Below are 14,235 nucleotides of genomic sequence, written 5' to 3'. Positions count from 1 at the left end.
TAACTTGAATAGCTGAGAAGAAATAAATGCACTCTTATTTTGTATTCTAAAGTGGATTTACCTTCTTGGGCATAATTATTTTTTGCATTTAGTTGAAATTGGTTACCAGGGTAAGAGATCGAGCAGCCACTTCCAATGCTGGAACTTCTGTTGGATGGAAATAATTCATACATAGTTTTGATCATTTGATACAAGAAGTAGGATATTTGCAGATGGAAAATTGCACTGGAGAATGTGCAGTCCCTGACACTGCGAGACCCTCTTTCTATGGGATTTCAGATGAGATTGACTTTGAAGTGGGCTTCAATGAGATGCTGAGTTTCCATTCCTTTTATTAGCGCAGCTTCTATAAGAATTCTCTCACTGTTTATCTTTAGTCTACTGAATCTTCAGTTTACAAGGCAGAATAATAAGTCGTGGCTCTTATAAATATAATAATATAATATCAGTGTGTTGACAAAAGGTGCTGGATTCCTACAAGAAGAATAAAGGTTCCTACCTGGAAAGGTTAGAATCACAGAATGATTTAGGTTGGAAAGGACCTTAAAGATCATCCAGTTCCAACCCACCGGCCATGGGCAGGGACACCTCCCACTAGATCAGGTTACTCAAAGCCTCATCCAACCTGGCCTTGAACACCTCCAGGGATGGGGCATCCACGACTTCTCTGGACAACCTGTGCCAGTGCCTCACCACCTTCACAGGAAAACATTTCTTCCTAAAAGCTAATCTAAATCTCCCCTCTTTCAGCTTAAAAAACATTCCCTCTCATCCTATTCCTGCAATCCCTGATAAAGAGCCCCTCCTCAGCCTTCCTAGAAGCTCCAATCATTATCATTAGGACAATTCTGAACACAGTATAAAAGGACACAATATTTATGACTTACTACAATACTGGTAAAGCAACAAAGCTAGAAGTAGAACGTAGTCTTAAATCTGTTTACTGGCAGTTGGTTTTTTTTCTGAATTATACAAGATAATGGTTCCCTTGCTCCATTTTTATGTAGAGAAATCCACTTTGGCTCATACCGAGCAGGTCTATGACTGCTTCTTTAAGATTAGTGGAAAACTCAATGTATTTGACATAAAACTGAAACATCAGAAGCTGTCAGAAATGGTTATAGACATTATTTGAATTGCTACAAATACCTGGCAGCAGTACAGATAGTCTTTTAAATGTTTGATCTTTTTGGACTGCGTTAGTTAACTGAAAAGCGTGTATATAGTTTCAGAAATAAGTCTTGCCTTTCTTTTATTCCCGTTGACATGTGTATGTGTAATACAGATTTCTTTAGTGTCTCTTTTCTTTGAACTTAATCACATGAAGTTTAACAAGGGCAAGTGCTGGGTTTGGCACCTGGGAGACGGCAACCCTGGCTGTCCACACAGAGTGGGGAGCGAGAGGCTGGAGAGCAGCCCTGTGGAAGGGGGATCTGGGGCTTCTGGTTGATGACAAGTTGACCATGAGCCAACAGTGAGCCCTGGCAGCCAAGAGGGCCAACCATGTCCTGGAGTGCATCCAACATGGCATTGCCAGCTGGTTGAGGGAAGGGATTGTCCTGCTCTGCTCTGCACTGCTGCGGCCCCACCTTGAGCACTGGGTGCAGTTTTGGGCACCATGGGATGAAAAGGATCTAAAGCTACTGAAGAGAGCCTAGAAGAGACCACAAAGTTGGTGAAGGGGTTAGAGGGATTGTTATATGAGGAGTGGCTAAAGTCACTTGGTCTGTTCAGCCTGGAGAAGAGGAGATTCACAGGAGACCTCATCGCAGTTTACAGCCTCCTCACAAGGGGAGAAAGAGGAGCAGACGCTGATCTCTTCTCTCTGGCAACCAAAGATAGGACTCGAGGGAATGGCAGGGAGATGTGCTGGTGACATTTAGGTTAGATATTAGGAAAAGGTTCCTCGCCAGAAAGGGTGATAGAGCACTGGAACAGTTCCCCAGGGAAGCAGTCACAGCGCCAAGCCTGACAATATTGAAAAAGAATTTGGCTATCACCCTCAGACACATGGTGTGAACATTGAGGTTGTCGTATGCCGGGTCAGTAGTTGGACTGGATGATCCTTGTGGGTCCCTTCCAACTCAGATTCTATAAATCTATGAACTCTGATTGGATGGAAACTTGATTCTTTTCTGCATGTTGCTAATGAATATAATAGTCATGAGTGTGTTTTAATTTTTATTTTCAAGAAAAAGAAATATTCAAAACCTGTTGATTTCAAACTGAACAAACCAGATGATTCACCCAGTGAGGACTAGAGTATGGTGATGAGTGCCACTGTTCTTTAGTACTCATATGGCTCATCCCATAGTAGCTTGGTACAATTGTATGGTCATTCTGTTCTTTCTTTTGTGGACAGGATAAAAAAAATCGCATCATAGAATCCCTTAGATAGGAAAAGACTTCTAAGATCATGACGTCCAACTGTAAAGCTGACACTGCCAAATCCACGACTAAAAAACTAAGCTCCATGTTTACACATCTTTTATGTACCTCAAGGGATGGTGACACCACCACTTCCCTGAACAGCTTCTTCCAATGTTTGACAACCCTTTCCATGAAGAAATTCTTCTTAATATCCCCTGGCACACCTTGAGACCATTTCCTCATGTCTTATCACTTATTACTTGGCAGAAGAGACCAACACCCACCTCAATACACTGTCCTTTCAGGTAGTTGTAGAAAGCGATGAGGTTTCCCCTCAGCCTCCTTTTCTCCAGACTAAACAACCCCAGTTCCCTCAGCTGCTCCTCATAGGACTTCTTTTTTACACCTTTCACCAGCTTCAGGCTGGAAGGAACCTGGAGTCTTCTCAAGTCTTCGATGACTCAGTACTTTTCTACTGCTGTTATTGCTTCTCCTTCTTGAACCTTCTCTCTACGCACAGTCTGAGAGGCTTTGCTGATGAAGAATACATGGTAGAGGTTGTTCAGCCTCCATGTTTGGAGGTTTTCAAAACCTAGATGGATAGAGCCTTGAAGTACCAGGTCTGGCCTCTTAGTTAATCCTGTTGCGAGCAGGACCTACGTCACTTCCTGAGGTCCCATTGAGTACCTCATCTGTATGTGTTGCCTTGTTCTGTATCATCCACCTCACTCAGCAGGTTTCCCACAGTTTCCTTTTTCAGTTTGTTACTTCTAACGTCATTATAAAAGCTTTTTTGTTGGGACAAGAACATCAATGAACGTCTGTCTTGATGGACAGCAATGTGCCTCTGGATTTCCGTAGCATTTTCCTGCGGCTTGCAGTAGAAGTTGGAATCCATAACTCCTTTGTTTGACACAATGAACGTTTTTTTCTCCTTGGTCTGTAAATAGATTTAGTATATGAAGCTTAATGACACATGTTCTGTAGAGACTAGATCCTAGCTTGTTTGTAAATTCAATTTTTCATTGTCTCCATTAGTCTTCTCTCAACGTGATCTTTTTTATCTGCACCACTCATTCTTTTAGAACTTAATTATTTTTAGAAAACGTACTGTAGCACATTTACTGGTAATTACAGAAGCTTGTTTTAATTACAGTTGTCAAAGAATGTGCTTTATGATGCATTATTGTTGCTGCTGTTCCTAATTCGTAACTATTCTCTACCTTTACAAGTGGGAATTAACATAGCTTTTTCTAAGTGGTGTGTCTGGATCATTTTTTGTGGTGAGGAATGATTTTGTGAATAGTTACAGCTTCAAAGAGAAATTATATGAGAGGAAGGGAGAAGCATATGTTGCAAAGAGTATCCATAAGTTACTTCTGTTGCCTATTCAGAGTGATGGGTGTGGTTAAAATGGTAGACTGTTGTAATCCAACATATATTAAATGTGGAATTGAGAATCATTTTTTATTCATAGAATCATAGAATCACAGAATCTTAGAATAGGTTGGGCTGGAAGGGACCTTAAAAGCCATCCAGTTCCACCCCCCTGCCATTGGCAGGGACACCTCCCACTGGATCAGGTTGCTCAAAGCCTCATCCAACCTGCCCTTGGACACCTCCAGGGATGGGGCATCCACAGTTTCCCTGGGCAACCTCTGCAAGGGCCTCACCACTCTCACAGTGAAGAAATTCCTCCTTATGTCTAGTCTAAATCTGCCTCTCTCCAGTTTATACCCATTGCCACTTGTCCTATCCCCACAAGCCTTTGTAAACAGCCCCTCCCCAGCTTTCCTGTAGCTTCTTCAGGTACTAGAAGGTCGCTCTAAGGTTTTCTCTGAGCCTTCTCTTCTCTAGGCTGAAAAATCCCAATTCTCTCAGCCTGTCCTCATATGAGGGGAGGTGCTCCAGCCCTCTGATCATCTTTGTAGCCTCCTCTGGACCCATTCCAGCAGCTCAGTATCCTTCTTACGTTGAGGATTCCAGAACACATTTCTCCAGATGAGGTCTCACAAGAGAGGAATAGAGGGGCAGAATCCCCTCCCTTGACCTGTTGGCCACGCTTCGTTAGATGCAACCGAGGAGAAGGTTGGTCTTCTGATCTGCAAGCACACTTTGCTGGCATATGTCAAGGCACTACATTTGAAACTGAAACCCAGGTTGGCCTTTAGATCTTGATCCAACTTCTTAGCGATTCTGAAGAACCTATATTTAATATTAATGATCTATTTTTAGATTTTAGGTTTGGATATTTTTGGGAAGGTGGGCTGCTTCTCAAAGGTGTCCTTGTGAAGCTGTTCGCTAAATAACACCCAAGCAAATGGTGTATTAGAGTTACTTTGTGAAGAAGTAATGAAGCGGTTCGAATATCTCATTTACAACTGAGGTGCAGCATTCACCTAATTGAATACATGGCTACTGTTAATTATTTTGTTATGGCTAATCAATATTTACTGGGATTGTGTTGCTGTGGCCCTGTAAATATATTGTTGTCGTACAGGTTTTTATTTCTCTTCTGTTGATGTATTTATATTGTCTCCAGTACCTGAAAGCTGGGGGCGAGACTTCTTACTAAAGCATGTAATGATAGCATGAAGGGGAATGGTTTTAAATTGGAGAGGGAAAGATTTATACTAGACATCAGGAAGAAATTCTTCATGATGAGGGTGATGAGGCAATAGCACAGGTTGCTCAGAGAAGCTGTGGCCTCCCCATCCCTGGAAGCATTCCCGGTGAGGTTGAATGGCACCTTGAGCAGCCTGGTGTAGTGGGAGGTGTCCCTGGTTTGAACTGGTTGGTCTTTAAGGTCTCTTCCAACCTAAACCATTCTATGATTCTACGATTGTATTCTATGGTTCTTGTGAATTAAACATTAATTTTACATTTTCTGTGTCGCTGGTCTGTTTATCTCCACTTGCTTGCAAGGAACGTTCTTAACGCTTGCATATATTTCAGGGATCATGAGGTGGTTGTACATAAAATATTTGTGTATCAGTGACTATGGTGATGCGTTGAAGTGTCATATTCAATATTTGGTAGAGGATGTTTGGGGAGCCACAACCTGCAATGAATTTTCCACTGTTTCTGCAACCGCAGAAGGCGGCAGATTTGAGAGGTGATTCAGGAGTGAGCTAGAAAAAGTGAAATCACGATCAATATCAAGCACAGTATTTAGGCTGTAGGATATGTAATGGAATCAGCATTGGAAAAAAACTATAATTAGCTTTCTGTAGCAAATAAAGAGTGTTTTAAGTGGTAGTGGACAAGGCTTTAGGAAGTGCTTCATGGTGCTATACTGAAGACTTGCTGGTAAGGGAGGGCAAGGTGTGGTTCATCCACGTAGAACTAAAATTGGGCTGTGTGCTTTTTGGATAAGCAGGAATATTTTTGATGAAAGTGCATGAAAAAATCCAACTTCCAAGCAGTTTTCTGTGTTGTTCTATATTACAGATGTGTCTGATGTGCATGTGTATTTCAGCATTTGTTCTATTAACAATTATATATTAAATTTAATTTGAGTTTTTTATTTTATTACATGCTTCAGGATATAGAAAAAAAGGTAAGTACATAAGGAACAACCAAAATCCAGAGTTTTTATTTTATTCTTTCACAATTTACTGAATGAAAACACAATCTTAACAAAGAGGCTGAAGTCCTGGATATCTACGTGTGTAGCACAGTACACGTTGTAAGTTTTCTGACATGAGCATGACCAGCAGATACCATCTTTAGTAGTAAGAATAAAGGAGTTTCCCATTTTACATGGCCATGAAGATGATCTGAGGGCTCAAGCACCTCCTATATGAGGACAGGCTCAGAAAGTTGGGGTCATTTAGTTTGGAGAAGAGAAGGCTCTGTAGAGATCTTATAGCAACCTTCCAGTACCTGAAGGGGCTACAGGAAGGCTGGGGAGGGACTTTATCCAAGGGCCTGGAGTGGTAGGAGAAGGGGGAGTGGCTTTAAATTGGAAAGGGGGAAGATTTAGATTAGGCATTAGGAAGAAATTCTTCCCGGTGAGGGTGGTGAGGCCCCGGCACAAGTTGCCCAGGGAAGCTGTGGATGCCCCCTCCCAGGAGGTGTTCAAGGCGAGGTTGGATGGGGCATTGAGGAGCATGATGTAGTAGAAGGTGTCCCTGCCCATGGCAAGGGATTGGAACTGGATGGGCTTTAAGATCCCTTCCAACCCAAACCATTCTATGATTCTACTTGATGCTGGTAAAATAGGAACAGTTTGCAGTTGGCTTTGCAATATCAATACCTGGGTGAAAATAATAAGTGAGAGGTAAATTATTAATGATGAATAGGCAGTTGTGGTAATGACCACTGGTGGTTAATTATTATTCACTAAAGATATTTTATTATTAAAACATTATGAGCCTAGAATGAATTAGTGCTGATAATTTAGGCGTGAAAACCTCCACAGCTTGTTAAAAATCGCTTGTCTAGTAATTTGTCTGGAGGACTTGGAGCTTTGTATGTATTCTGTGTGCACGTGTTCTCATTTAACGTATTGTAGAATACTTAGTGAGTCCTTGAATGCTACATATTGGTACATAGTACAGCTTAAAAGCAAAACAAAGGTCAACTTGCTCAGTAGCACTGGAAGCAGTGTCTCTTAAAGAAATACTCAATTCATAGTAGTATTCAAGAGAGAGATGTTCAAAATTGTTCTGTATTATTTAGTGTGGGTCCAGAAGAGGACCACAAAGATGATTCAAGGACTGGAGCACCTTCCATGTAAGGACAGGCTGAGAGCATTGGACTTGTCCTGCTTGGAGAAGAGAGGGCTCTAGGGAGACTTTCTAGCAGCCTCCCAGTACTTAAAGGGGGCTACAGGAAAACTTGGGGAGCGGCTCTTTATCCGGGCGTGCAGGGATAGGATGAGGGAGAATGGTTTTAAGCTGAAAGAGGGGAGATTGAGATGAGATCTTAGGAAGAAATGTTTTCCTGTGAGGGTGGTGAGGCACTGGCTCAGGTTGCCCAGAGAAGTTGTGACTTCCCCATCCTTGGAGGTGTTCAAGGCCAAGTTGGATGAGACTTTGAGCAACCTGATCCAGTGGAAGATGTCTCTACCTGTAACAGTCCCTGCAGACCCAAACTATTCTATGATTCTATGATTTTAAGTTACTGGACATGTGAGTGATCCTACAGTAAAGGGTTTTGGCTCACTTGGTTGGATACTTAACCCATCGAGGACTTTGGAGAGGAATGATCACTAATTAAAGAGGAAAGCAGAGTTTCAGATGTCCTTTAGATCTGCTTTTGCAAATAGGTAAGCTTTTTTCCAAACTTTAGCGTATTTAGAATTAAGCACATCCTAAGGATATTCCTGAATTGGAGTTCAGAATAAAAACAGCCAGTTAAAAAATGGTCTTTTTACCATTCTCTACAAAGATTTGAATGCATGTTTAGCGATTCTTATGTGAAGATGTCCACTTAGGAACAGTTAACAAATTAATTTAACTATTCAGGCTCTGTGTATGTATTTTTGGTAGCTTAAGCAAGTTTCTCTAAGTTCAGAAATGATTATATAAAATAAAATAAAAATAAATTAACCTCAGCAGGGTTTGCTTGGCTCCATCTTCGTGATGTTTCCAAATAGATTTTGGCAAAGTATGGCACAGCTGTTGAGCAGAGAAGGGAAAAACCCAGTACAATAGGCAATCTCTTTAAATTTTCAATGCAGCAATCATCCTCTTATTAATGTATGTTTCATCAAAAACTGGTAGGCTGCAGTTCTCAGTCACTGTGTGTTCCTTAGTGGTACAATTTACAGGAGATGTTTTGCTCTTTCTTGATCCAGTTTTATCTTTCTGTTTCTTATTTTAGGCCAGGCAGCTGGAAGAGAAGGACAGAGAACTGAAGAAGCATGATGCTTACTACAAAGAGCAGCTGGCGCGGCTGGAAGAACGGGTAAGCCATCTCTCCCTTGTACTGAAGAGGTTTATGTTCTTTTCTGCTGGTGACTTTCTGGTTATGTTTTCCTGTTAAATGAGATGAGTTTCCTAAGGAGATCATGATTAAAACTGTGGCCAGAAGGGTTTTTTTTTGTATTAACTGTTCCTGTTTCTGGCTTAATATTGACAAGAAGGAGGCTTTAATGTTGAGGGTATTGTTTTCTGTAGTAAGTGCTCACATTTGCCCTGGCATTTCATCTGTTGTGATAATTCCATACAGAGGAATAATGCTAACAAGGTTACTTTTATACTAGCACCAATGAAGACCCAGCACATGTGAATAGTATCACCAAGAAATCTTGAAGTTGCATGTGAAGTGTGTTTATATACTGAATTTCTGCTTTTATAGAATCGTAGAATCGTTTTGTTAGAGAAGACTTATGAACTTATGAAATTCAATTTTACCTGTCCACTATGAAAACAGATCCCTGAGCATCTCATCTCCTGTCTTTTAAACACATCCAGGGATGGGGACTCAACCACTATCCTGGGCAGCCTCTGCCAGTGCCCGGGAACCCTTTCAGTGAGGGATTTTTTCTTGATGTCTATCTGAACCTCCTCTGGTGCAGCTTCCCTTTCTTCTTGTCCTATCACTTGTTACCCGGGAGAAGAGACTAACACCCGCCTCACTACAACCTCCTTTCAGGGAGTTGTAGACACGATAAGGTCTCCCTTCAGACTCCTTTTCTCCAGTGTAAACAATCTGAGTTCCCTCAGCCTCCTCTCAGAAGGCTTGTTCTCCAGCCTCTTCCCCAGCTTCGTTGCCCTGCTCTGGGTGCGCTCAATGTATGTCTTGTACTGATGAGCCCACACGTGTAGTGTTGTGGTCCATGGTTGTTTTTGTTGTGTGGAGTTAGTGGTTCCTCCAAAAGTCACCAGTATGTGTAGAGTTTAATGTGAAGTAGTTTATGTCACGTTCACAAAGCACTTTGGAGTCTTTTCTTCTCAGTAGACTTGAAGCTAAACTATACAGAACAGGTTGGTAAGCTGTGCGACGTGCTTACAATGTTCTAGACATATTGCCGTTAACATTCTTATTCTTTGTAGGATATTATTTTATAGGATGTTAATTTCAAATAATTACTGCTGTCATCATTTTCTAGATCCCAGGTTGGTTGTAACCTTCAGCCTGAATACATTTGCCTCCTTTCCCTCTCTGCCTTCTTCCTGAACCTACCTATTGTTCTTTAATTTGGGTTCTTTTTAGTAAGTTTTGAAAACTATTAATATATTATATATTCATTTATGCGGCTTAGCAATAGAGAAGAAAAACCCTGTTTTTATGGATTAGGAGGAAGAGCCTGTTGCGTGAATTGTCAGTGTGTGTAATTGGTCATAATGAATATTTTAAATAGAGGGCTTATCAGAAACAGTCTCAGTGTTTTGTCCTACCTTTTTGAAGATGGCATTAATGAAGTTGTGTTCTTGTCAATGAAAAATAGTTTGAAAGGATGAGGGTAAATTAGTTTAATGATTCTAAAACTCTGCATTATTTAAACAGTTAAAAATCAAGATCCTTCACAAAGCACCCTCACAGAATGTGTTCCTTATTCTCAAACAACTGGCTGGTGTTAGAGGAAAAAGCTCCTGCAGTATCTCATCCAGACTGGCTTCTTGTGGGGTGGTTGAACCTCCACTCTTAATTATCAGCTTTCCATTTTACTGTTCTGGTGAAACTCTCATGGCAAAGGATACGTTTTAAACCATGACTCTGTTTGAAAGCTTTTGCTTTACCTTTTTAAGGTGCTATGCAGCAAATAAGGTTTTATCCTTTGTTATTTTTAATGTTAAATTAGGTCGCTGATACAGTGTCTTTGCTTGGTCCTGTTAAGTGAAGACTTCCCATGTGGAATTTCATGTTAACGTGCATGTGGATGTATCGTGTGCAAGTGAGATGAACTTCAAATAACTGTATTGAGGCACTACTGGATTGTCATATATTCATAGAGTGGTTTGGGTTTGAAGGGACTTTACAGATCATCCAGTTCCAACTCCCCTGCCATGGCAGGGGCACCTCCCACTGGATCAGGTTGCTCCAAGCCCCATCCAACCTGGCCTTGAACACCTCCAGCGATGGGGCAACCATGACTTTTCTGGGCAACCTGTGCCAGTGCCTCACCATCCTCACAAGAAAACATTTCTTCCTAATATCTCATCTAAACTTCCTCTCTTTCAGCTTAAAACCATTCCCCCTTGTCCTATCCCTGCACTTCCTGATACAGAGCCCCTCCCCAGCTTTCCTGTAAGCATCTCCAAGTGATGCGGAATAGGTGATCTCTACCATCTCATGCTTTCCCGTCTTGGACTTGGCAGTCTCCAGGACTACAGCAGGAAGTTCTGAACTGACTCTTACGCCCTGGACAATGTTTTCTCTGTTTTCAGAGTGGAGCTTTTGTGATATTAAGGCTTGTCTTTTCATTCTGAGTTTTATTTGTAAGCTAAGGACCCCTTGCATTGCCAAGGTGTCATTTGGGTTGTTTCTAAAGGTCGTGAGCAGATCTCTTCTACACAAGAAAAAGTTGTTCAAGCCCTGAAAGGAAGTGAACCCTGTGCTCCACATCTGGCTTTGAACTTTTTGAGAGATGTGGAGATTACAAAGTGAAAACCCACAGAAGCAGAGAGGTTCATGCCTGCTGTAATCCCAGCTTCACTGAGGTTGGTGCCTACAGCCATTGTTAAGGTCATTTGTGAGTTTCAGGTCTGGTGATTTTTGAGCGCTGAGTTTGAAATGGACCACTAAGAAAAAAGGAAGGTCAAGAAAGGCCCAATGTTTTGGAAATTATAGAGCACAATAAGAGGCTGCTTACTGGTTCCTAACTTGTCCTGATTTTAGATAATGAATTTGATGAGAATGAGTCCAGAGGGCATGAAGATGACCAGAGGGATGGAGCACCTTGAATATGAGGACAGGCTGAGGGAGTTGGAATTGTTTAGCCTGGACAAGAGGAGGCTCTGGGAAGAACTTACAGCAGCCTTCCAGTACAGAAAGGGGGCTAAGGGAAAGCTGGGGAGGGACTCTTTATAAGGGGGTGCAGGGATGGCACAAGGGGGAACGGATTTAAATTGAAAGAGGGGAGATTGTGATGAGATCTTAGGAAGAAATGTTTTCCTGTGAGCGTGGTGAGGCACTGGCCCAGGCTGCCCCAAGAAGTCGTGGCTGCTCCATCACTGCAGGTGTTCAAGGCCAGGTTGGATGGAGCTTTGAGCAATGTGATCCAGTGGGAGGTGTCTCTGCCCATGGCAGGGGAGCTGGAAGATGGATTTAAGGTCCCTTCCAATGATTCTGTGATTCCGTGATGCAGTGGGATGTACACGAGTTCAGTATGGGCTGTTCGGAAGAAAAGAGGTCAGAACAGGAGGTCAGGTGGGAGCGGAGTGAGTAGAACTCAGAGAAGTAATGTCAGCATGAAGAAATTTGCAATATGCGTCTGTCACCTGTGACAAAGAACACTAATTACATTCTCAGATCAGTCTTACATCAAATAAGCACACTTTAAAAATATTTGAGTTATGTGTATGTGGTATTTCTGTCTGTTGCATCATTGAGTGTCAGGGCTCATCTGTATGATTAATTGGCTTTTTGATTATTTAGCTTTTTTCAATTAGAGGCTTCGTATTTGTGTTCTTCAGTGCTGCTGAAAAAACAATGCAGACATTGATAATAAAGGAAGATGACAACAGAACAGATTAGTGTCAGCACAGCGCGCTCCTTATGGAGAAAATTACGATACATATGCAGTGCCAGATGAAGTCTGTCAATTATGAAATATTTCAGTGACTGAGTGAAGATGCTCAACCTTTTCAGAGGATTAATGCAGGACAAAATAACTGCGCACCAGTGACAGCTGTGATGCTAAAACGTAAACAATTCTATTCTCCAGGGCAATATGTGTTCATAAATTTGATTTATGTGCTAAAAACCTTTTGATACTTTCCAAAAACTCAGCGATTCTCCTAACAGCTGCCAGTATTTCTAGGTCAAAGATAGCACATAAACTATGAGTTATCACATGCTGCACCGCAGCAAAGCAAAATGAGATAGTTCAACAAAGGAGTTAAAGAATAACCTTCTCATACTGTATATCTGACTAGGATGTAGAGCTGTTATTTAAGACTTAGCACATTAAGCTTTCAGAAAAACTTGTCGGTGTTTTTCCTTGTCTGCTGACAGGCTCGTGGTGCTTCCTGGCTGAGGAAAAAACAGAGAGAGCAGTATTCAAATCATTGACATGTGTACTCTACACTGTCTTAATTATTTACGATAATGAGGGGGTGTTAGTGGTATTTTAAATAATTTGATTTTTCTTTTAAAATACCAGAGAAAGAAAAAGAAAAAGTAACTTCTCAAATAGATTGAGCAATTTGCTATCTGGAAGGACAATCTGTGGCCTCATTCTGTCTCATAGTCCCGTGTGTAGCCACACATGCTCTCAGATGCTGCTGTCCTGTTGTATTCCTCATCGTTCTGTTCATCTCCTCTACATCCACCATCCTTCCGTAGTGCCACTTGTTTCAATGTCTATTCCAAGCCTCGGTGACTGTAGACTTCATAACCATCTTTGCATCTTTAACATTGCTGCTATATATAAGTTCTCTTCAACATCATCACTTGCATTAATTCTATCTGCAGAGCAGCTCACAGCTTGTTGCTCCACCCAGGTCCTTTAGCCTTGGAATATTTTTGCTTCCTCTTCTACACCTGCACCTGGGTTGTGATGATCCTAAGCCGAAGTGCAGGCTGGGCAGAGAATGGATTGAGATCAGCCCTGAAGAGAAGTTTTGGGGGGTCTTGGTGGATGAGAAGCTCAACATGAACCAGCAATGTGCACTTGTATCCCAGAAAGCCAACCGTATGCTGGGCTGCATCAAAAGTGTGACCAGCAGGGCAAGGGAGGGGATTCTGCTGCTCTACTCTGCTCTCTTGAGACCCCACCTGGAGTCTTGTGTCCAGTTCTGGAGTCCTCAGCGCAAGCAGGACATGGATCTGTTGGAGCGAGTCCAGAGGAGGCCACAAAGATGATGTGGGGACTGGAGCACTTCCCATAGGAGGACAGGCTGAGAGAGTTGGGGTTGTTTAGCCTGGAGAAGAGAAGGCTCAAGGATGACCTTAAAGCAGCCGTCCAGTACTGAAAGGGGACCTACAGGAAAGCTGAGGAGGGGCTCTTTCTCAGGAACTGCAGAGATAGGATGAGGGGAGCAGTTTTAAGCTGAAAGAGGGGAGATTTAGGTTAGATCTTAGGAAGAAATGTTTTGTTGTGAGGGTGGTGAGGCATTGGCCCAGATTGCCTGGAGAAGTCATGCATGCCCCATCCCTGGAGGTGTTTGAGGCCAGGTTGGATGGGTCTTTGAGCAACCTGATGCAGTGGGAGGTGTCCCTGCCCATGGCAGGTGTCTGGAACTGGATGATCTGTAAAGTCCCTTCCAACCCAAACCATTCTATGAATCTACAATCCTGCCTATAATTTCGGCATCACGCAGATATGAATGTTGAGGTAGATTTCCACGAGCTTCCGTTGATTCAAGAATGATGCAACTCTCCCTGAAAATTTGACCCAAGGAATCCAACTACTTTCATGTTACACTCCTTCGTAACACTATTATGCATCATTACGAGAATCATGCCCCTGGTCACAGGAGCAGAAGGAAATTAATTTTAATACGTTGCTGTATGACACGACTACTTAGTTTATCAGTGTGAATGAGCAAGATACATATCCCAATATTAATCAGGATATTTCTCACTTGAGCGAAGTTTCCATGCGTGTGAGCTTCCTAGAAATGCTTTCAGTAAGGACTGAGTAATATGCATGTTAATATGCATAGAGCATAAGGTAATACAATTATTCTGTTAGCGTTTGGAGCTTTCAGCACTATGTTAGACACGCTACAGATTTTAGCAATCAACAAG

General features: G+C 42.0%; 1 protein-coding gene across 4 annotated transcripts in view; it reads left to right on the top strand.

Annotated features, from left to right (window-relative positions):
* The window catches only part of CHCHD3 (coiled-coil-helix-coiled-coil-helix domain containing 3), a 174,960-nt gene that overhangs the window by 93,798 nt on the left and 66,927 nt on the right, over positions 1 to 14,235 (top strand). For 2 of the 4 annotated variants that reach the window (XM_054088943.1, XM_054088935.1), the window contains exons 5-6: positions 5,915 to 5,929; positions 8,200 to 8,283. In XM_054088943.1, the coding sequence (XP_053944918.1) occupies positions 5,915 to 5,929; positions 8,200 to 8,283 (99 nt within the window). The remainder of the gene's footprint in view (positions 1 to 5,914; positions 5,930 to 8,199; positions 8,284 to 14,235) is intronic. The other 2 variants (XM_054088959.1, XM_009563405.2) reach the window with 1 other exon arrangement.

Source organism: Cuculus canorus, chromosome 1 (assembly GCF_017976375.1).
Source record: "Cuculus canorus isolate bCucCan1 chromosome 1, bCucCan1.pri, whole genome shotgun sequence".
NCBI classification, from domain to species: Eukaryota; Metazoa; Chordata; class Aves; order Cuculiformes; family Cuculidae; genus Cuculus; species Cuculus canorus.
The sequence above is the reverse complement of the archived record's forward strand: the minus strand, read 5'-3'. Positions and strand labels throughout refer to the sequence as shown.